The sequence below is a fragment of the Dermacentor variabilis genome, chromosome 3 (genome assembly GCF_050947875.1).
Source record: "Dermacentor variabilis isolate Ectoservices chromosome 3, ASM5094787v1, whole genome shotgun sequence".
NCBI classification, from domain to species: Eukaryota; Metazoa; Arthropoda; class Arachnida; order Ixodida; family Ixodidae; genus Dermacentor; species Dermacentor variabilis.
In genome coordinates, this window is record NC_134570.1 from 33,567,287 (window position 1) to 33,591,632 (window position 24,346).

Below are 24,346 nucleotides of genomic sequence, written 5' to 3' on the forward strand. Positions count from 1 at the left end.
CCGCTTAAGCAGCGTGCCGGCGAAGCGACGTTCAAAACGTGGCCTCACCCTTTTTGCACCGCTGCGGAACGATGACCGCCCGCTTCGGCAAGCCGCCGCCGCTGCATCGCGACAGCACCTTGTATGTGCGTGCGTGTTGTACTACGTACGCGCAGCGCGCACATCCCTGCAGGAAGGACAGTCGCGCACGCGGCGCGGGTTGTTCTCGGCCGGCATCGGCCATTGTAGTCCGCAAGCGACCCGTCGCGTTGTGCAGGCGCTCTTTGTCTGCGCACCGCCGTCGAGTTGGCATACACGCCACGGCGCGCCCTTTCTTCGCCAGCGTCCCGAGACGAGCTCGAGGCCTGCCTGCCCGGGCGCGGCTGGCCGGGTGCGGGCTTCAGGCCTCGCGTCGTGGTCGCCGGACGTCGTCGGCTGAGCAACGCCAGCCACGTGTGACCGTGACGGCCGCTCCCAGAGGTCAGTGCACAGAGCGTGCAACAACGGACAGATAGGCGTATAGTCCGTCGCGGAGACGCGACGACCCTTCCTTGATTGGCTCGCTGCTCGTCGCGCACTGCGGCGAGTGCCGACGAGAGTGGAGACGACAGCGACACGAGAACGTGCTAGGGAGTGAATCCGCGAGCGGGGCGTGACACGGCGGTCGTTAACGAGTCGCCGTGGCTTATAGCCTTGTTAGAAAGTTTAATACTAGTGAAAGGGACAGTGAGTGGCGGAAGGGGAAGGGCCACTGACCATAACCAGTAGATATTGTGACACGCTCGCGGCTACTCGCCGTCCGTTTTCTGTATAAGTCAACCCACAGTTTATATGTGTGGCGCAGGTACGAGAAATGTGCCTAGCTTGAAAGTTTTGATACTGTGAGCCTGACTTTCTTCACCGTATGCATCAGAGAGTGTGATGAAAAACTGGGTGGTGGTTCGCCGACGACCGCGGTTCGTTTCGACATGGATTTTCGTTTGGGCCATTGGCGGAGCCCTCAGCCTCATGTCACTGCCTGGAAGACGCATCTGCTGGCAAGCATCCGTCGGCGACGGGATTCTCGAGTGGTTTGATGCTCACCCTTTCGTGTCGGCTTGACGCTGAGGTGAGTGCCGGTGCTCTCGCAACAGAAGGTTTACGTAATAGTGTCCTCTGCCTTCAATATCACGGTGGCTTGTGAAACGCCTGAGGACAGACTGTTCCCTGCAGAACCCGCATAATGTGTTTTGAAACAGAATACTGAACGCGGCGTCTTATTATTCCGATAGCAGTTATATTGGCACTCAAGGCGAATTTTCGCCGTGGGCCTCATCGTGCGGCTCCGCATACATTTAGGTATATGTACACTATATGTTTAAGCAATGTTTGCTGAGTATGCAATGTATACAGAGTTTGCAGAACGGAATAATTTGCGGGTAATGAATACCTTGTTCCGCAAGCGGGATAACCGAAAGTGGACGTGGAGGAGTTCGAATGGCGAAACTACTGGTGAAATAGAGTTCATACCCTGCGCTAACCCTGGCATCATACAAGATGTGGACGTGCTCGGCAAGGTGCGCTGCAGTGACCATAGGATGGTAAGAACTCGAATTAGCCTAGACCTGAGGAGGGAACGGAAGAAACAGGTACATAAGAAGCCGATCCAGGAGTTAGGGGTAAGAGGGAAAACGGAAGAATTCCGGATCAAGCTACAGAACAGGCATTGGGCTTTAACTCAGGAAGAGGGCCTTAGTGTTGAAGCAATGAATGACAATCTTGTGGGCATCATTAAGGAGTGCGCAATAAAAGTCTGTGGTAACTTCGTTAGACAGTATACCGGTAAGCTGTCGCAGGAGACGAAAGATCTGATTAAGAAACGCCAATGTATGAAGGCCTCTAACTCTACAGCTAGAATAGAACTGGCAGAACTTTCCAAGTTAACCAGTAAGCGAAAGATAGCTGTCATAAGGAAGTATTATATAGATAGAATTGAGCATGCTCTCAGATACGGAGGAAGCCTAAAAGCAGTGAAAAAGAAACTAGGAATAGGCAAGAATCAGATGCATTCGTTAAGAGACAAAGCCGGCAATATCATTGCTAATATGGATGAGATAGTTCAAGTGGCTAAAGAATTTTATAGAGATTTAAACAGTACCAGTGGCACCCACGACGATAATGGAGGAGGGAATAGTCTAGAGGAATTTGACATCCCGCAAGTAACGCCGGAAGAAGTAAAGAAAGCCTTGGGAGCTATGCAAAGGGGGAAGGCAGCTGGGCAGGATCAGGTAACAGCAGATTTGTTGAAGGATGGTGGGCAGATTGTTCTAGAAAAACTGGCCACCCTGTATACGCAATGCCTCATGACCTCGAGCGTACCGGTATCTTGGAAGAACGCCAATATAATCTTAATCCATAAGAAAGGGGACGCCAACCACTTGAAAAATTATAGACCGATCAGATTACTATCGGTTGCCTATAAAGTATTTACTAAGGTATTCGCAAATAGAATCAGGAACATGTTAGACTTCTGTCAACCAAGGGACCAGGCCGGATTTCGTAAAGGCTACTCAACAATAGACCATATTCACACTATCAATCAGGTGATAGAGAAATGTGCGGAATGTAACCAACCCTTACATATAGCTTTCATTGATTACGAGAAAGCGTTTGATTCAGTCGAAACCTCAGCAGTTATGCAGGCATTATGGAATCAAGGTGTAGACGATCCGTATGTAAAAATACTGAAAGATACCTATAGCGGCTCCACAGCCACTGTAGTCCTCCATAAAGAAAGCAACAAAATCCCAATAAAGAAGGGCGTCAGGCAGGGAGATGCGATCTCTCCAGTGCTATTCACAGTGTGTTTACAGAAGGTATTCAGAGACCTGGATTGGGAAGAATTGGGGATAAGAATTAATGTAGAATATCTTAGTAACTTGCGATTCGCTGATGATATTGCCTTGCTTAGTAACTCAGGGGACCAATTGCAATGCAAGCTCACCGACCTGGACAGGCAAAGCAGAAGGGTGGGTCTAAAAATTAATCTGCAGAAAACTAAAGTAATGTTTAACAGTCTCAGAAAAGCAGTTTACGATAGGTAGGGAGGCACTGGAGGTGGTAACGGAATACATCTACTTAGGGCAAGTAGTGACCGCGGATCCGGATCATGAGACTGAAATAATCAGAAGAATAAGAATGGGCTGGGGTGTGTTTGGCAGGCATTCTCAGATCATGAACAGCAGGTTGCCATTATCCCTCAAGAAGAAAGTTTATAACAGCTGTGTCTTACCAGTACTCACCTAGGGAGAGCAACCTGGAGGCTTACGAAGAGGGTTCTACTTAAATTGAGGACGACGCAACGAGCTATGGAAAGAAGAATGATGGGTCTAACGTTAAGGAATTAGGTGCGGGAACAAACGCGAGTTAATAACATCTTAGTTGAAGTGAAGAAAAAGAAACGGGCAGGGCCTGTAATGAGGAGGGACGATAACCGATGGTCTCTAAGGGTTACGGACTGGATTGCAAAAGAAGCGAAGCGTAGCAGGGGGCGGCAGAAAGTTAGGTGGGCGGATGAGATTAAGAAGTTTGCAGGGACAATATGGCCACAATTAGCAAATGACCGGGGTAGTTGGAGAAGTATGGGAGAGGCCTTTGCCCTGCAGTGGGCGTAGCCATGATGATGATGATGATGATGATGATTGAATGATAGAAGTGCAAAACAGTGCCTGTGCTCAAACCTGAAAGTTATGCAATTTTACTGGCGCAGCTCCTGACCGGCAGCGTAGTGGAGCTTGTGCGATGCCATTGGAGGACCTACACGGCATTTTAAAGCTTTTAAGGGCGCCAGAAATTTTGGCGCACCCGCGTATATATGTCGCGTCCGCGTTAGCCGAACCCGCTTACAGTTGGAACGTCGTCCGGAAAATTCAAGCGCAACGCGAAACTTACTTGCTATCGTAGTCAGTACTTCGCCCTTCGGGCGAGATTGCCAATTTTTAATATCTCCTAACGAATATATATATAAGATCAAAAGAAAGCTGTAGACCGCATGCCGAGTGATTAGGAGTGAAAAGAAATTACTTGCGAAGGTCATGTATTGCCGGACAGAGCAGTTAACCGGCGAATCGGAGAGTGCGCTACCAAGAAGAGTGACACGCACTCTAATGGGGCGGCAGATAATTATGTGGTGTGATGAGATTAGGAAAGTTGCAGACATAAGAAGAGATCTGTCGACCCAGGGGATCGCGGTTAGAGGCGTCCGTATTCCGGGGTTGATAGATAGTATAATGGTGATTATGATAAACGACTGAGTTGCAGACACGCGTATAAGTGATTCAGGCGTAATAGCGGGGACACTGTTCTCATTGTTAAGTTTGTTAAGTGTTGAATAGTTGCGAGGACGTTGTAGTATGAATATTATGTCATTCGGCGATGGTATACTGTAAAAGTGCAAAGACCACGTGCACTGAGATCACGGTATCCATTCCGTGCGCTTGATCACGCCTGCGGTTCTTCTGCTCGAGCCCTACCAGTCGGTTTTATCCGCAATTGCGGAGAACGTCGTAGAAGTAATCCCAAATCACAGCCATGGTGGTTGCTGTGTCTGGGGCGACGCTGTCGGCCACGGACCAGTGCCTGTTGCTGCTGGGCCGTCCGGGCCGGTTCCAGTGGCTGGTGCTGTTCCTGCTGGCCGTGCTGCAGAGTCAGTGCGCGCTGAACCTGCTGAGCGCGGCGCAGTTGGCGAGACCCGTCAGGCACCGCTGCCGAGCCAGGCCCAATGCCACCATCGGAGGCAGCGACCTCTGGCCCGTGGTGCTCGAGGGAGCCGACAGGAGGTACCACCCGTGCCTGCTGTACCGGTAAGCAGCAGAACGATGGCGCACGGGACAGACTTTGTAGATTCATTCATTCATTCATTCATTCATTCATTCGTTCATTCATTCATTCATTCATTCATTCACCGTTTTCACCATTGGATCACACACCACCACATAGCCGTTATTGCCGCGATTTGCCTCTCGGCGAGACAGATTATAAGAAAAAAACAGGCTTATAGGAAAAGAAGCGCTATAAACTATACGGCCCCATTGTACTGCTTGTTAAAGGCGGCTTTCGGGTTGTTTTCCTCTAGGATAATAGAGTCGCTATATAGCCGCCGTTTTCTTGATGTACCGCCTGTTCGGGCTTTCTTGTTTGTTTGTTTGTTTGTTTGTTTGTTTGTTTGTTTGTTTGTTTGTAAAAATTGAAATTTGGTCTACGCTGTCATCCACTGTGCCGCATCTCAATAGTATAGATGGCGACGCAAAGTCAATACTTTCTATTTGATGAAGTAAAGTAGCTGTGATATAATACGTTAGGTTAGTCTGCCGGCCAGATTTCACGCTTTGTCTCGGATATAGGAAACACGACTCATGCCTGCAGCATCTCTGTGTCCAATATTATGCATCCTGCGTCCTGTTTACAGCGGACGAGCTGGAAGGGGCACCATTATTTTGTTTATAGGATATAAAAATGCCTACAGCAGTTAATAACACATTCTAAACCACTCCAATTGCTTTATCAACAACACGGAAATCACGCAAACAACGCGAGCGTCCCGACACGGTTTAGATTCGAGTTTTATTTTTACCGGCTATAGGATTTGCAGCTGTATAACCTTTTGAAGAGTAGCGCGAACCAGAATAACCCGCTGCCTCCACGACTGAAGGTTGCGGGAGATCTGCAGAACATTTAGCAGCTACACAAATCACAAACAGCGAAGAACCGTCATGCAACACATGCAGTGATGAAACGCAAAATATTATACTTTTTGAATATTTGTGGTAATTATCTGCCGTCCGGTGTCGACTATGCTTCCAATGGAATCGGAAGAGCCCTGTTATAATCACTGTTGAAAAGCGAATAAATGCAGGGCAGGATCCCCACATCCTAATTTACGTCTAATCATTTCACACTTTGAATCGCGATTGTAGCGACATCTGGTGACGTGTTCTTTGCTGGGTGGCACTGCGCGGGTCTGGACAACGCACGCCGTGAGAAAAGTGTACAGTGGGGGAAATTCAGCTCGACAGACAGGGTTGACGCTGTAGGCCACTCTAATAGCTGTTCAGTGTGACACCTCTTCAACGCCAAACCCTTGGTTCTCGTTGTACCAGGGACCCCACCAACCAACGGGCTGGCACACAACCTTGCACCGATGGCTACGAGTACCTGGCCGTCGACAAGGCGGAGAGCGTCGTCAGCGAGGTATACAGACAACATACATCACGGTGTCCGGTTTATATTCGATAGTCTGAAATCTTGATGAAACGCACCAAACACCAATTAGCGACCGCAATGCTCGTGTCTAAGCGATGCCCCTGGTATTGCTACAACACGGTTGCACCAAAGAAGGTATAGGCGTCTGGAGAATGTCCACAGGCGTCAAGAGTTCTTGGTGGTCAGCCAGTTTTTTTCTTTCATGCGAAGCATATTAACGTAGGTTTCGGGCCTTCGCGCGACGCCCGGCGGTGGCCACCATTGACCCTGAAGTGGGGTCACGTGACATGACGTCACGTGATGACGTCACACCGGCTGCAGATGGGGCCTCAAATCGCACCGTCGGTCGCCTCCCGGCGGTGGCCACCATTGACACTGAAGTGAGATCACATGATGTGACGTCACGTGATGACGTTACACCGGCTGCAGATGGAGCCTCATATCGCGCCGTCGGACGTCGCCCGGCGGAGGCCTCCACGCTTCGGTTCGCGCCGTCGCGCGCGACGCGGCGGCGGCGCCACCATCGCTGCATCACGTGATATGTGACGTCACGCCAGGGATGAAGCGGCGCGCGCCCGCCGTCGCGTCAGTCTCTGTGCCCGCAACCGCGCCAGCGTCTTTGCGCCGGGCGTGTATGCGGTCAAGATGCCTCCAAACGCTAAGGATACGCTAAGGTTAAGCCCAGTGGATGCGAAGCATCCACTGGGCTTAACCTTGATAAGCCTCCAATTTTTTTTGAAAGTTTGACCTGCGGCCTAAAAGATACTTTTCTTTATTGATACAAACCAATGTCAATAAAGCGAAGACACACGCGTACGCAAGAAAGGGAACCACTTTCCGGTTTTTATTTTCCTGTTGGCTCTACCGGTATGGCTCGATTCGCACGACGGACTGAATTCCGAGGACGAACATGACGTGGCTCAACGTCATCGAATCGTGCCGCACACAGCAACGTCAGGTGAGCTGCATGCTAGCGGTGTGGTTTGTTGCAGTTGAGCCACGTCAACACTCGTCTGCGGACTGAATCAACGATCCATGGCCCGTTGGGTGAATCCAGTGAATGGAATATTGTTCTTTGTAGATTTCATTCATTCGTTACCTGCCAACAAACTCTTAAAGTCGCTGACGGGCCAAATAGAACCGCTACACCGTCGGCTGAACCTTGCTGGTTGCGCTGAAGTGCGAAGTTGTGAGAGACCCCTGATACGTAAATTACAAGTGATAACATCGATGTGCTACTGCACTGGGCTCAGGCCTGCTGCAGTTACTGTTCACGAAAAATTTATTTCGGTACGCTTCATTGAGTTTCAGAGAAATTTTATGAAAATAAGTATGACTATATTTAAGCAACAGCACGGTTTTCGCAGAGGCTATTCATGTGACACTCAGCTCTCTGGCTTCATTCACGACATACATTCATCAATAGGCACTGGAATTCACGTAGATGCCGTATCCCTAGATCTTTTAAAAGCATTCGACCGTGTCCCTCATCTTCGACTTATTCACAAGCTTACACAGCTGAACATCGACTCTACTGTTGTCACATGGATAAAAGTCTTTCTAACAGGATGCAATTTACATCGGTTAACAATCACAACTCATCTCTAGTCCCCGTAACAACTGGTGTACCACAGAGAAGTGTGCGTGGGCCTCTACTTTTCCTAATTTAAATTAATGACCTACCTGACGGCATCAAACCCAATATCAGACTATTTGCTGATGACTGGGTCATATATCGTAATATTCACTCTAACTGTGATATGACATTCTTCAATCTGAACTAAGCGCCATAAACGCATGGTGTTCAACCTGGCTAATTCCTCTAAATCTTGCTAAAACTAAATTCATGTCGTTTACTAATCAGGCACCCTGAACTTCAACATCTTACATCTTAAACGACAGCCTTGTTGAACAAGTTTCCAGCTACAAATATCTTGGCGTATACCTAACCCCTGACTTGACGTGGAATAATCACATTAACAATATTCTCGCATCTGCAAACCGTTCGCTTGGTTTCCTTAAACATAATCTCAAACATGCCCCCGTACACTTACGCGAATTGGCATACACAACACTAATACGCCCTAAAATAGGGTGCGCTTCAGCCATATGGGATCCCCATCAGACATACCTAATAACTGACTTTGAAGCCCTGCGGAACCGTTCTGTACGCTTGATCTTTTCGGATTGTTAACGACAAACCAGTGTAACAGCATTAAAAAATCACGCCGAGCTTGAAGCCTTATCCTTTCGTCGTAATAAACCTCGTTTAACACTATTTCATAAGCTTTACTATCACGTATCTCTTCATGACGAGTTCATGTGAACCCTCAGCCATTTTCCCGCGTCGTGATCATTCTTGCAAAGTCAAAACATCATGTGTCGTTCTCTCGCATTTAGTCAGTCATTTATACCTCGCACCGCGTTAGAGTGGAATAATCTGCTATCGCACATTGTCACGGAAACAAATGCCTCAACATTTACAGACGCTCTGCGCAGTACCATTCATACCTAAATATAACGTTTCACTCTCCAATTTTTTAAGCTGACTTTTTTTTTCCATACGCCGATAACCAAAGTCTCTGTGACGTTGCCACAGTTTGTGCAAATCATTTAAGGTTGCTGTACTGATCACTTATTTATTTGGTTTCTTCTGTGTTTTTACGTCGATGCACAGCAATTAATTTTATCCCAATTTTGTTTTTGTGTTGTATTTACATTTATGCACTGTTCTTTGCCTCACCGATGTAACCTTTATCCTATGTAATACCCTCGCAAGAGGGCCTTTAGGGTTATTGTGAAATAAACATAAATAAATTTTCTTTATAGTATATGATATTTATTGCTATACAGAAGCTTCTCTTCAGAGTGTAGTGCAAATGATTCTAATCCTGCGAACTGAATTTAATAGATCCGGCTGGGCTGTCTGCGTTAATTGACTGGCAGAAGTCACCTCAGCGTCCGGGGCTTCGCAATAAGACGTACTTATTTCTTCACAACCGCGTTAGTGCGCCACTGTTCTTTTGCTCCACTTTTATTCTGGTGTCACACCCTTATCATGTCCCGCTAGCTCGATATTCTCTATTGCGCCCGAATACTTGCAGTACTTGTTTGCCAAGTATGCTATCTATTTGCTTATTTATACAAGATAACATTTCATACCTGTCAACCGTACCATCGGATATGGGTAAGCCTGACTTTTTTCTTTTTTGGTATCCTGGCGGCCACTGTAAAAAAAAGAAAGAAAAAACGAAGAAGCTATAGAGAAAGGAAAGCAAGATTTTACCCTAACGCCTATCTGAGCCCGGCAGCCCGTTCTTGCTTTCTAAATGGGTCCGGTACAACTCCGCTACTGTCTTTGTACCTACACACATACTGTGCACACCGCTCCGATTGTTCACGCTAAGGCTGCAGCGGTCGCTCGCAGTGGGACCTGGTGTGCGATCGTTCTTGGCTGGCCGACCTGGTCAGGCTCTACCTGAGGCCGGCGTCTTCCGCACTGGGAGCTCTGATCTTCTGCGCCTGCGCCGACCGCGCCGCCTCGGGTCGCAGGACCACGCTGTTCGTGGCGCAGGCGCTGCAGGTGTCGTCGGCCGTGGCCCTGCTCTTCGTTCCTTGCTTCCTCGCCTTCGCGCTCGTCTACGCTCTTCAGGCTGCTTGCTCCATGGTGAGTGATCCGGAAGCCTGAACCAGCCTGTATCAACTGGCGAAGCAGGTCTGGCTGGCAGGGCTAGCTAACTTGCTTTCCTTACGGAACAGCGTATTCGGAAAGACACAGCGGACGCGAGTGATTGTTGTTTTGTGTGCTGTTTTATTCAATCCCCCGTCTGTTCCACGCATGTTCCATCATAAATATTCCGCCGACCTTGCAGAACAGTGATCTGTAAGAGCAGCGTAAACCCACTACCGAGCGCAACTGATTTCCAACAAATATTCGATGCGATGTCGCGTCTATATTTCGCGCCGCGCAGTATATATACGCCCATTGTATAACCTAACCATTTGAACATCGGCATGCATGTGCATTTCCCAAGTTAGTGGCCTGATGCTGCGCGCATGTCTCGCATTCTTCGTTCATTTCTAGTTAGTTCTGTCTTTCACGTAGAATTTTAGTGGCAGTATGAACCAGGCGACGCGTATGGCCATGACAAACAGCGTCGAAGCCGAAACTTCGAATGAGACGTCCATCACTGCCTCAGCAGGCTGTTGGACAAGTTGATTTTAGCAACATTGCATAGCGTACCCAAAAATTAAAGTAGTTCCCAGTTGATTCCGTTTGTTGTCGCCCCAAAATGTTTTCAGAAGCACCAATAAGTGTGCGCGTGTGTCTTGTTCATTCTTCCGGGTAGCAGCTGGGACGCGTAGCCGGTGAGTTAGCAAGACGCATCCACTTGAAATGACTCAGCAGATAACACCAGCTTCGAGATATTATTTCCCAAAGTGTGCGACGAAATGCATGGACGTTCCAGTGACTTGTGTGATTCAATGCATCAAGCAGCGTTTTGTTCAAAAAGTAAGTGGAACAACAGTGCACCTTTACGGCGCGTTTGATGGCACATATATTCAAGTGTCATTCCGGAAATTCACTCCAAGTGAATTCGCATTGCAAGCTCACCGGCTACAGTTCGTAAATTGCAGTATGTGGCGTAAAGTAATTAGGTTAGTCAAAGATCTTTTTTTAATTCCTTGAATATGTTTCGATTTCTCGTCAAGTAATCTCCGCCTGTCTGAATACGCCAGCTTAAGGACTAAAATGTGTTATCTACAAATGTTGATTCTTAAAAATTCTGACAAACTTAAAGATAATCATCCCGTACACACACGTGCTCTTCTAAGCTCCCCCATGCCGTCTCTGCCTCAACTACGTGACCGGATACCCACATTTTACATATACTTTTCTTTTTTCATTTTCACACTCCTAATGATAACACATTAAACAAAATTACGCAGAATGACGATGCCACGCGTCGTTCTTGCGTCATTGCCGGTTCCCGTTGACGTCGTATTTCACGTAATTCAACTCGGCATTACGCTATTCCGACGCTTGTCGACGCCGAACTTCGAAGCGTCGTGATCGTTTTGTGCCGCTGCGACATTCTCTCCCATTGCTGCCTGCCTGACGTGGCAGGCCACACTTTCTTTTTTCCAGCGGTCGTGGTTCTATCGTGTTATGCATGCGTCTGTGGCCTATGGGTAGACCATCGGGTAGCTCCCTGGTTTAACTCTCATTATCGTACGTTTATATATATATATATATGTTTTTTTTCCTTCTTTTTATTGCACCGTTGTACAATTCAGGCCACTCGGCTGAACGCAGTGCATATACAGAAACCCGGGATCGGATCTGACTGGTGCCCTAGTCATCTTTGTACTCCGCACATTGTCCAGCCACGACAATTTTCGTGCAGTCGTGGTCCTTCCTATGCAATGGTTGCGCGCGCACGCAGGCTAGCCAGCTGGTGTCGTTCGTGCTGATGCTGGAGCTGCTGCCGACGCCGTTCCACGTGCAGGGCGCGTGCGCGCTCACCGTCGCCTCCACCGTGGGCTACGTCATGCTGGCCGCGCTCTCTTCGCTCATCTCCTCCTGGCGATACGTGCAGCTCGCCCTGGCCGCGCCGCAGCTCGTCTCCCTGGCCTTCCTCTGGTGAGCGCGCGTCATGCTCGCGCGCGCTGTAGACACGGTTGTCAGCCGGTGAAGCGCCATGAAACCCAAGCGTGCCGTTTTGCTGCGATTTGGCCCTTCCCACCATTCAATGTGTTGTGGCACAGATCGCAGCATGGTTCCAAATCATTGGTTTAACTCCCGGTTTGATGATGTATCTGACAGGCAGTGTTTGCACGCCTTGTAACTTACATTTAATGCGTTAGCACTAGGGGTGTGAAAGATGAAAAAAAAATGCGTGTAAGAATAGTAGGAAGCCGGTCGGTCCCGTAGTAGAGGTAGATAGAAGATGGGAGAGCATAGAAGAGCGTGATTATATATATATATATATATATATATATATATATATATATATATATATATATATATATATATATATATATATATATATATATATATATATATATATATATATATATAGTGCAACTGATGGTGGTCTACTTCGGACCTCCATCAGTTGCACTTCGGTCCTCGAAGAGGCAGGACGCGTGTCGATTGAGTTCCTGAACAACACTGCAATGTGAGGAACGCGTTTCAAATCATGGATCCGGGATGTTAAAGAGGCACGACGTAATGCAAACGCATTTATCTCGCATTTAGGAAGCATCATGTAAAAGTGCATGGAGCAATATAAGGTATATCGACTGTACAGGTAAATGGCTACAAAATGGCAGAATTTTTTTGTGTAAGGGTTTGCTGCTACACCTTTGTCGTAAGCAAGAGGTCACAAGTTCGATACCCGATCTCTACAAGACTGCGTTATGGTAGCGAGGAACGTAAAAGAACGCTCGCGCGCTGGAATTTCCATGCGAGTTGAAGTAACTTATTAGAATGAAGTTGTAGTTTAATCCGGGAAGCTCTCCACCAGTGCAAGTTTTGAAAGAAAAGTTAGATTGTGCCGCGTTTTAAGTCTCGTCAAGGCTAAGAGCCCGCCAAATACGCATCTTATTGTCAGGTCACAGAAGCCAAGCGGTATTGTGCTGTGTCAGTACGTGTGTGACCCGCCGTCGTATAGCGTACCAGAGTACGCCGTTGTTGCATAGTGACCATGGCGTTCTGCTGCTTGGGCACGAGGTCGCGGGTGCGTTTCCTGGCCGTTTCCTGGTCGCATTCCAATGGGAATGTAACGGGAAAACGCTCGTTCACGTAGATTTGGGCTCACATTAAATAACCGCAGTTGGTCAAAATCAGTCTGGAGCATTCCACTACTTTAGGACGTTAAACGTCACCATGGCTATAGACGCGCTGCTTTGTAGCGTAGCAGACTGCACTTTTAACGACACAGTAATGCAGACAAGGCGTGTTAATTGTTAACATGTCCTCTGTTACGCCAGGAAGCAACGCGTCTAGTCATGACATGTTCCACCCGCTGATCTCTGCTATGTAGCTCCACCAACTATTCCCAGCCACAGCATCAGTAACGTTAAACGCCACGAATCAGTCAATGAGATATACTTGTGTGAGAGACCATCTGGGTGGTCCGTGTGTTGGTGCATTTCCTCCCGTACTCTAGAACAGAGTATCCACCTCGCGCGAGCCATTTACTGTGTCCATGGTGTCCCGCTTTATCTCATGAGACGAGCATCCCCTTTCGCAGAGAGCAGCGACGCATTGACGTGTCGCAGTCACATGTAAGTCTGCGCCGTATGCACTCTCGTTCATTCGCCATGGCGCAGGCTGGTGCCTTACTCGCTGCCGCATCTTCTGCTACGGGGCCAGCTGGCGTCGGCCGACACGACGCTGAGACGCATGGCGCAGCTGGGACGCGTGGGCCTGCCACCCGGTTCCGTCAAGCTGCTGCTGCAGTACGCCGCTGCGTCGCGGTCGCTTTTCGCCGGCGCTTCCGGGGGCTCGGCCCTGAGCCAGCTGTTCCTCTACAAGCATATCCGGCGGTACCTGCTCACCCACTTGTACCTCTGGTTAGTGTCAAGACTACCAACTTCACTTCTTGTATGGAAGCAGCGCGGACGACGTCTGAAGGAAGTGAAAAAAAAAAAACGGGACACGCGCTGCATTTCGTGTTGCGAGATTTAGAATAACGATAACCACCACGTTGTAGCGCTCAATATGAATCCGCAACCTTGTTTCCACTCGCCCCACATCTAGCACCGGATCTATAGGTATATCTGCTACAAGTTAAGAAAATATATAGATTATTGTTGTGTTAACTGTGCAGGGCGGTCGTTTCCTTGTTCCTGGCCATACGCGTATCGGAAATCGCCACGCTGACCGGAAACCGGAGTGCCGACCTGTTCACGCGAGGATTCCTCGCCGTCGGCGTTCTACTGCTGGTCTTCGTGCTGGCTGGGCGGTACGTACTCGCTCAATATGGTATTGACGCCACGAGGGTATTCATATGGCTCTGTTCGCTCTATGTACGTTCCCATTCAGCAAGCGCGAAAGGTGGTCGAGTCAGTCGGTTTTATTAACCGTTATAAGCGCCTGTTCCTTTCAGCGGGATACACGCCTTTGCCCCGTTTTGAAAATGCCTCACTGTGCAGAAAAAAAGAAGAGAGCGTAAAAAAATTAGCACAAGCAAGCATGTTGGCCTGTGAGAGAGAGAGAGAGAGAAAACATTTATTTATGATGAGTTTGGGTGACTTCCTCGCAGGGTGGAGCCCTTAGTTCAGGGCCCCATTGGCTCGCGCCACTCCGCGTGCCCGCCGGATCAGCCGTCGCTGCTCTTGCGGGTCTGAGCTGGTCAGCGCAGTCTCCCAGGAGGAAGGGGAAGGTGAAGGAATAGGGGAGTAGCCCGGAGGGTGTGGGCACTCCCAGGTGCAATGATATACTGTGGGCTTTGCTCCACAATAGGGACAGTATGGAGGATATTGTGTGGGGTGGAAGAGGTGAAGATAAAAGAGGCAGGAAAATGAATTAGTTTGAAACTGTCGCCACGCGACGGCATCTTCTCGATTAAGGGAATTATGTGGTGGAGGGAAGTGTCTCCTGGTATCTCTGTAATATAGTAGAGTTTCAGTGTGCTAAGAGTCCGTTGGCTAGCCTGCTCCTCTGCTCAGAGAGAATGGGCAGAGCAGCAAACGAGGCTTGAAAAACTCGCGGAATTATCGCACAGTGGGCGAGTCTCTTTCTGACATTCGCGACCGATTCTAAATCCTCATCGAGTCGCAGGGCCTGGGGATTTCGCCGTTTAAACATGCTTGGAATTGGTTCTTGACAGAAAAAAGGTTAGGCGCGCAGACACAAGAACAGCGAACTTTTATTTTCTAACATGAACGCCTATACCAACTAGCTCAACATTCTGTCCATTCTGTGGAATTGGTGAAGCGGGGTGTACTTGTTTTCTCCGAAACGCTGTTTTTTCTTACTCACGCAATTTTGCACATTCCGCTAGGGACTACTCTCCACCTTCTTACCACTGCTCCCTATCCGTTATGTGTTTAATACTTCCTCAAGGCACACCGTCCCGGATTTTTAGTATATATACAGTCAAACGCCTTATAACGAAGTGGTTGGGACCTCCAGAATTCTTCGTTATACAAGTCACTTCGTTGTAAAGATTACGCACCGTATCGCTCACAATAGATCAAGCTAAGCACGTTCAACAATTGAAAGCCTTTATTTGACATTGAATTCAAGAGAGACTATGCACGGCATACCCTTCGGCGAAGCGCGGGAGTGACGCAAGGTAAAGGCTACATACAGATCGTCGAGTGACGCTGTCGCCTAACCCTTCCCGTGAAAATTCTTGGTTCGTTTGCGTGCAGGCTCTTCATCATGGTTGCCTTCGCCGACATTCTCGTGCTTTGCGCCCTAGAGGGCTTTGAAGATGTTGTCGGTCGTCGGTTCTAGTTATATCCTCACGTAGTCGTGGACCGCGACGGTTCGTAAGTACGTCGCGCCCGCTACGGCAGCGTGTCACAACAAGCAGCGCACGAGTTGAACGATTCATGCACCAGTGCAGCAGGATTGTAACACTCGCTGACATCGGCACGCTTGTCAAGTGCGTCGCTATATCGGAGCCGTTAGCGCTAGTGCAAAGCGCAACTCAGTGGCGTTTGCGGAGGCCAGTGGTGGTACAGGTATACGTGGCGTTCGTTGTAAAGCAACAAATCAGCCCTCGGAAACGCCTAAATCCCTTCGTTGTACAGGTAAATTCATTGTAGCTGTCTTCATTGTGGAGGCGTTCGAAATACATATGAAATATAGCAATTCGGCGGGACATGTTCAAGCCTTCGTTGTGCAGTTCATTTCTTAGGTGAGGCGTTCGACAGTATCGCGCGAGCGTCGACCGCGCATGGCACATCAGCGTCTATATATATAACGGCGAGGTCGGCTATGTGGTACCTGCGCATACGTGCACGAAGCACACTCCAGCTCGAGCGTCGTCTGCTGCGCTGTTTTCTCAAGGAAGACATACGTCCTGTCGGGGTTATCTGCGCAGTCCTGTTTACCCGGTGTGAAGCAGAGACGCGCACGACTGAGATATGTCAGCAGTGTGTTCCATGGGGCTGGTTGGTTCATCTTTACAATGAAAACAGGAATAGCGTAACACGACGAGCCAATAAAGAGCACAGGACAGAGCGCTGTCCTGTGCTCTTTACTCGCTCGTCCTGTGTTGCGCTCTTCCTCTTTTCATTCTGAGATGTGCCATCTGCGACGCGCTTTCCGTATTTATTTCGTACTACTCGACCCGCGCATGCGCCATTCAATTAGGATGAAAAATTAAAAATGAAGGAAAGTTAACAGCACATACGATGTATTGTCTGTGAAATTGGATGCCTCAGGGTTAACGAAGGTAGCGCGTGTGCATTCCTGATGTGAACAGCGCAGCAGACGACGCTCGCACTGAATAGTTTGTGCGCGTACGTACTGTTGCCGATCTCGCGGCTTCTCGCCGTTACAAGGCGCTGACGCTCCGGGTGGTCGGCGCTCGCGCGATATTATTAAAGATCCAGGAGGCTATGTACAACGTGATAATAATGTCACTCCGATTTGGCTCCGATCCGGCGCAGGCTGGGCACCGTCCGCATTCAGACTCTGCTGCTGGCGCTCGGCGGGAGCCTCTTCGTGGTCGCGGGTTTCTTTGAGCACAGGCGCGTTGCCAGCGAGAAAGGTGAGGGGTCGCTCAGAATCTTTTTTTTTTATTATTATTATTCTTTCACTGTGACTTCAACAGAGCGCTGCTGCCCAGCCACGTGCTTGATGTAGTAGCCTGCCGTTATTTTTCATTAAATCACTTGAGTTATTGGCTGCAGCAATCGGCTACATTATTGCAAAGCTTCTAGTTGTATTGCGAGAAAAGCTATATCATGCCCTAAGGAGGCTTATCGTTTGAGCAGCTCGTGATAAAAGGTACCAGAAAATACCGCCCAGCATTTGCGGACACTTCGCAAGAAATGCGTCACGACGGTGGGCATCAGTAGAAACCATACCGACTCCCTTGACGCTCTGTGCAAGAGAACAACATTGTAGTTTTCAATGCCGCGGTCAGAAACGGGCTATTACACATGCTATACTATTGTTTCCCCATGGACTGAAATAATTGCTATAGGGGTTCGACGAAAACTTTCTGCCCGAAGCTATCACAACGCATTGCAATAATGTAAATCAGGCTGTTTTAGCGTTCAAGCTGTTTACTTCTCTCGCTTTACTTATTTTCTTTATTGTGTTCATGTAGGCCTTACTGTTGACCTCTTCTTCTCCGGACTCTGCGCACTGTTCGGCTGGACAGCAGTGGTCGTGGCAAAGTCAACCATGCTCTTTGACATGGCAAAATCCATGCCCACCGGGACAAGGTGGGTTTCATGTAAAAAAGTTACAACCGGTGCATTATCACAGACAACAATATTAAGAAGCGCATGTGGTTACACTTGAATCTCAAAACGCGCTGTCGATTTCGTCATGTCATCAAGGATATCTGGCGATTGCTTTCTCTTCATTTAAGTCCCCACTTACTTGGTACTTTGACTCTCAAAGCTGTGAAGGCCGCGGTACCTCACGACGAGTAATCACCAGCAATAAGTTATGACGTCATATTTTTGCTGGGGATCATTCGTCGTGCAGAGCAGTTCCATGGAGGAAAGTAAAATTGGGAGAGAGCGTTGCTTAACACATTTGAAACCAAACGTATCGGCCCAACAAGTGATGATCACGTCAGATGCGTGGTATGTTCTTCTGCTCCCGCTCTGCAGGCAGAGCAAGCAGTATAGCTCAATGCCGACAGGGCAGCCGAACAAGTACGCATGGACTAAAAAATTCACGCCGAAACTCCTCTGGGAGTTGTCTAAGTATGCATAGGCATTCTGCCACTTGCTCATTTCCATGCAACCAGCTGTGATTGTCAATGTTATTAAACTTGATCAAACCAGTACAAGCGACAGCGCTATGGTGACACGAACGAGTGCGGACGGCGGCGCCAGGTGCGCAGATGACGTTCCGATCATTACAAGCGTTATCGCTCATCAGATACTTATCTATCCGCGTCTAACCATTGACCAAACGTACTCGGGCGGCGGCTTCGTGGGACACCATCGGGCTGGCCGCATCCTGAAAGTAATCTGCGATGCTGACAAAAAGGTGCTAACTGCCGAATGCTTCCTGCGCTCTCTTCTCGCCGCTTACTCAGCGTTGAAGAGAGACGCGTGGGCCCGTACGTTGAAAGCGATCTGTGAAAGTGGCAGAGTGAGGCTTGTGCTGAGAGCTCCGTGAGCGCCGTGTTTTTACCGCTTCGTTGGCGTTGAATCGAGAGGCGAATCCGCTCGCTGCTGCGGGCACTTTCTCGAAAGCGGTCGTCCTATGGAACGGACGGAGGGACGGTTTTCTCGTTGGTAAGCATAGAAATGCTTACGCATTTAAAATTACCGCAAGCTAAACATTCCCGGCCAATACGCCGAGTCTCAGAGTTCACGTGCTGGGCCAATACCGCGAAAGAAAAAGCGAAGGGAGTGGCTTCACGGAGAGTTCGCTTGCCAAGGCTGGCTGAGTCACATAATGCTTTCTCCTCGTTTATTTCTTTCCTTAATTGCCAGTGCAGTGGCAAATTCACCGCTGTCCAACTCGCAGAATTTGTATCAATGGGCAAGCCAATTACGTTCTTTTATTTCGGTGACGTCATGGCGGAGGCCAACTTCTTTCACTATACATATATGAGCGTCTCTCGGGACCCTGTTTTGTATCTCTGAAGCAGAGAGAGCAGGTGCAATGTGCCATAACCTCCTTATGGCGTTCTGGCGATTGTTATTCATCGGGGATTACGGCCAAATAATTCCCGTCTTTATTGACATTGTGAATAATGATCCGTGGTCTGAAGGCATCAATGCCATGCGTCGCTCGTAAAACTTCAAATACTTGTTTTCCGTCCTTCTCACTGCAGGGCCTTTGGCCTGGGTCTGTGCGTGGCAGTGGGCAGCCTGGCGGAAATCCTCGCTCCAACGATATCCACCTTGGTAAGCCACGCGTGAGCAGATGTGCTTGATCGAATTTATTCAGTTTGCGCCTAGGAACTGCTACGAAAGGCGGTGTGCAGGGATATGGGTTCTTTATGGGTTCTTTATGGGATTTTACTCGAAACTACTATACGGTATGTTGGTGTGGGGAACAACAACTAAAACAAATTATGATAGGTTAATAATCCTGCAGAAGCGCGTGCTTCGTATTCTGGAAAAATATAAAGGTCATGCCAAGGACATGGCCACTGAACCACTTTTTCTCAAACATGAAATCCTATCTGCAAAAAAAGTATATAATCTAAAATTGATGCAACACATACATAAACACAAATTACAGGATGCCTTCCCAAGAACTGTATCCACGAAATATGGGTTCAGAAGCTCTAGCCGAAAAACTAAAAAAGTACGCACGAACTATGGCAAACAGACCATTGAATATAAAGCAGTGCAATTATTAAACCTCCATGAATCGAATATTGACCTTACATTACAAGCCAAGAAGCTCAAGCGCAATTATAGATCATTCCTCCTGACTACTAACCTCATAGTCGATCCATAAGTGTAGTCAAATTATGTTTTGTATATTCTGAGATGAATTTAATTGAACAAAATTGTTAGATTCCATTTCAATGTATCTTTTGTAAATGTATAATGTATTGTAGAGCGTGTTGCATATACATGTATAAACAAATACGTATGTGATCCGATGTAGAGATGCAGACGCATTGTACTTAATGAATCGTATATTGAGTCGTGTCAACTGTTGTAGACTGTCTTGTTCATCAGGGGGCCAAGACCTCGTCAGGCTTTCTCGCCTTTAGTCTTTGCCTCCCGCAGGGAAATTTTGTATTCTTCCTGCAAAATAAACATGTTTGATTTGATTTGATTTGATTTGATGATTAACTTCAACCACCGAAGGTCTGTCTATAGGCGCGGTTCTAGCCTTTTGTCACCGTAGTAGTGCGGCAGGTGCAGCCGAAATTCTAACTCGAAACATTGAGCCCAAAAGGACGCCGCAGCCGCTGAACTGTTGCGGTGTGGCAGATTGTGTCAAACCAGTAAGGACACCCGCCGTGGTTACTCAGCGGCTATGGTGTTGGGCTGCGGAGCACGAGGTCGCGGGGTCGAATCCCGGTCACGGCGACCCCATTTCGATGGGAGCGAAATGCGAAAACACCCGTGTACTTAGATTTAGGTGCACGTTAAAGAACCCCAGGTGGTCGAAATTTCCGGAGTCCTCCACTACGGCGTGCCTCATAATCAGAAAGTGGTTTTGGCACGTCAAACGCCATAATTTAAATAATGAATTAATTAAACCCGTAAGGATATGACAGCACCTTGGCATTGATAAATGCCTACATAAGGCAGTGTACATTAAGCCTACATAGCCTATAGCCTTGTTTTCTGATGCACTCAATTGCTTTCATCCAGTGATTTACAACTGACCTTTAGCAGCTATCCGCAACGCAGCACGTGAAGACAGAGCTTTCTCGCAATGTAATTTTTCGAAAGTTTTTCTCTCGCCCTCTTTGAGAAAACATGATTATAACCAGACAAATTTTACGATAGCTTTCTGACGGAGTACGTCGCTCGAAACGCTGAAGATGGAATACAAAAATGTATATGCATTCGCCCACATTTTCCAGATATTTATATCCCTTTTTCAACGTCCCTCCACAGGGGGTAGCAAATCAGGTCCATTTCTGGTTAATCTCTCCTGCCTTTCCCACTTCTTTTCTCTCTCTCTCTCTCTCGCATTCATTCCCTTCTGTTCTTCATCATCATCATCATCATCATCATCATCATCAGCCTGGTTACGCCCACTGCAGGGCAAAGGCCTCTCCCATACTTCTCCAACAACCCCGGTCACCTTCTGTTCTTATCAGTGCACTTTTCTGCAGCATGCATCGCAGTGACCCCTGTTTCGCGAACATGCAACTTGAATACGTATGTCGGCATCCGGAATCGGTGTCTTTTATCCCGGCGTCACATTCAGGGTGGCCTGCTGCCTTTCTATCTGCCGATGGCCGGCTGCGGCGTGCTGGTTCTGACCGCGGCCGGACTCAGCCTCGTGTTTCCGGACTCGTGGAAGCGGCCCCTGCCCCCGTCGGCGGAGGCCGCCGACGACGCCAAGCAGCCCCGCCGGACGCGCCGTCGCGGCTCCTACTCTCCGCCCGCGAGCCGGCTGGGCACAGCGACCACCTCTTCGCTGCCGCTCGCCGACGACGCAGCGGCCGCGCTCACAGCGGCCAAGGTTACCCGCGCCAAGCATGCCAGCATGCGAGTGCGTATGCCTTGCCCACTTTTATGCCACGTTGGGTTTAGGGAGGCCGGTCGGTTAACGCGGTCGCAGTCACAAAATTTTTCACTTGTCTTTCTGTTCAGAGTATACGTGTTTTGGGGGATCAGGGGCGTACGCGGGCTTGACAACAGTCCGGCCTGCATTATTGCGTCGTCACGTCCGGGGTCATGTAGGGCAATGACTCCTACACTAACACACCTCCAGAAAGCTCTCGTCGGAAAGGTCTTACAGTGTTGGAGAAGACCGTATACCATGGCCACATACGCCGCTCTGGCAGCGCCTTTCTTTTAAGCGCTTACTTTTTTTTTCTAATTCTTTTCCTACCTCTCATGCTGTTCTGCCGCTTTTTGAAACATTGACTGTCATATATATGTGTCATCATTTATGTGTCATCGTTTTTCTGATTACAGAGCACGCGGACCACATCGGAAACGTCCTGCAAACGGCCGCTGGACTCCATGGGCTCCAGCGGCACTCAGCGAAGCACTTTCGCCGCCCAGATGGTCTATCCGGAAAAAGGAAGTGTCTACTTCCAGTCCTGCCCGGTCGGACGAAACGTATCGCTCTCCAAGACGCCCACTCGGGCAAACTCCGTATCATCGGGCGACGACAACGAGTCTGACGACGGCGAGTCGAGGCTCACCGACCTGGAGGACGAGCTCAACCGAGCGTGGGAGATGGGCGCGCTAAGCTTGAGGTCGCCGCCGCAAAGGACGCGGCGCCAACGCCAGCAGCACGACTTGCATTGCTTTGGCCTGACTCAGAAGAAGCCCTCTGAAGGAAATTTCATCAGCGAAACGGCTTTTTGAACATTTTTCACTCGACACCCTGTGCAACGAGCAGCCGCGCGCGTTTTGAACGCCCGTATCGCGCTTACCTTTATTGAGGGAGCACAAATCAAGCTTATACTGCGCACCTACAACTTGGTTACATGCCACACTTCCTTTGGTCGACGTAACCTTTGGTTGGCGAAAAAGTAAGCAGAACATCGATCACAACCGCAGCAATTTGGGCATGTTTGTACATACCATGGTAAAGGATTTTGAATAGCGCAAGTATGTGGGAACAATACTAGGAAAGACAGAGTGCTAACTTCCAACAAACTTCATTCGTGAAAAGAGCTGCTAATATACATTTTAACGACATCACGTGACATCAACTATAATCACCTTTTTAGGAAGTCAACCTTTTTATCAGTCAAAAGCACTGACGGAGTATTCGCACAGTCTGTACCAAGTCCTAAAATCAGATTGGTTTACATGATTTCACGAGTCAGCCAGTCACGGTCCTTACGGTTGACAATACGAATACCAAAAGATGGGTTTCATCCAGAACTTCTACAATGTGGCGTCAGCCAACCATCACGTGCATTTTTCACATTTGCCTGCTCACGGATGCCTGTTCATTGGTGATAGCGCTAGCAAGTCTAGTTAGGGTGACAACTCACAGCTAAGTCTATATAAGTTAACGCATGAATTGCCTGTAGAGGACTCAATGAGATTTTCAGAAGTTACTGTGTGTTTTCCCCCTAACATGACTTGCTAGCGCTATCACCCACGCAGTAACAAATCCATACTCCTATTGCAATGGGCCCACTATAAGCTCGTAAAGAGAGGGATTGTAAACTGGTGTCTCCGCAATGCACTTCAGATGCCTTGCACTCATGAGGTAGCTAGAAATGCAGGTAAAGAGGTTGTCCGATGTTGACTACCCGATTCATGTTCGAACTGCTGTAGCTGAGCCAGTACTCAGAAGGATGCTCTCTTGTGCGAGTTCTGCGCAACCCGACCCAGACAAAAGAAAAAAAAATATTGGAATGATTGTCTATGGTATACCTTCACAAATTGTCCCATAAACTCAAAAATATATGTGAACGTTCCAAAGCTAAAGTATCTTCTCTGCGCCGTGCAAACTAAGTATGTTATGTTGTTTAAGCCGCTCTCTTGATGAAAAGAGCATATTTAATTAACAAAACACAATTTGACAGCTGTATCTACAACGTGGTTTACAAGATGCTCCTTTCGTGTGGTAAGCTGTATATAGGTCAGACTAAATTTTTGTCTCCGACTCGGCTACAGTAGTTTGGACATGAATCAGGTAGCCAGCATCGGACAACCTCTTTAGCTGCATTTCTATAGCCGCCTCGTGAGTGTAAGACATGTGATGTGGATTGCGGAAACACGCGTTTACAATCGCTCTCTTTACGAGCTCAGAGGGGCCCATTGAAATAGGAGTATGGATTTGTTAGCGCGTGGGTGATAGCGCTAGCAAGTGGTGTTAGGGTGAAAACACACAGCAAAGTCTAAAAATCTGATTGCGTCGTCTACGGGTAATTCATGCGCTAACATAGACTTAGCTGTGCGTTTTCACGCCAACTAGACTTGCTTGCGCTATCCCCCATGAACAGGCATCCGTGAGCAGGCGAATGTGAAAAATGCCCGCGATGGTTGGCTGGCGCTTCACTGAACAAGCTGTGGATGCAATCCTTCTTTTGATGCTTGTACTGTTGTCCGTAAGGTTCGTGACCAGCTGACTCGTGAAATCATGGAAGTGAATCTGATTTTAAGACAGGGTCTAGATTGCGCGCGTACTCCGTCAGTGCTTTTGACTGATAAAAAGGTTGACTTCCTAAAACGGTGAATAGTTGCTCTCACGTGTCCTCTCGTTGAAATGTATATTAGCCGCTCGTTTCACGATTAAAGTTTGTTGGAAGTTAGCGCTCTGTCGTTCCTTGCATTTTTCTCACGTACTTGC

At 48.3% G+C, this 24,346-nt stretch overlaps 2 protein-coding genes across 2 annotated transcripts in view; both read left to right on the forward strand.

Annotated features, from left to right (window-relative positions):
* LOC142574471 (uncharacterized) overlaps positions 1-438 on the forward strand; it is a 42,429-nt gene extending 41,991 nt beyond the window's left edge. Inside the window, exon 12 of the mRNA XM_075683537.1 lies at positions 257-438. Coding sequence (XP_075539652.1) covers positions 257-438 — 182 coding nt within the window. The remainder of the gene's footprint in view (positions 1-256) is intronic.
* Positions 302-22,870, forward strand: LOC142575384 (organic cation transporter protein-like). The gene is made up of 12 exons (XM_075684718.1): positions 302-1,087; positions 4,547-4,820; positions 6,117-6,207; positions 9,647-9,886; positions 11,667-11,863; positions 13,558-13,800; positions 14,058-14,192; positions 16,855-16,955; positions 17,520-17,637; positions 19,215-19,287; positions 21,287-21,574; positions 22,003-22,870. Exons 2-12 carry the CDS (start codon positions 4,549-4,551, stop codon positions 22,399-22,401), a joined length of 2,157 nt encoding a protein of 718 aa, XP_075540833.1. The 5' UTR covers positions 302-1,087; positions 4,547-4,548; the 3' UTR covers positions 22,402-22,870.
* Positions 22,871-24,346: the final 1,476 nt, after the last annotated feature.

Excerpts from the sequence above, each read along its gene's own strand:
- LOC142575384 (XM_075684718.1), top strand. The coding sequence starts at position 4,549 with ATGGTGGTTGCTGTGTCTGGGGCGACGCTGTCGGCCACGGACCAGTGC. Across the intron at positions 6,208-9,646 it reads CGGAGAGCGTCGTCAGCGAG|TGGGACCTGGTGTGCGATCG; the intron begins GTATACAGACAA and ends GGTCGCTCGCAG. Across the intron at positions 21,575-22,002 it reads CCAAGCATGCCAGCATGCGA|AGCACGCGGACCACATCGGA; the intron begins GTGCGTATGCCT and ends TTCTGATTACAG.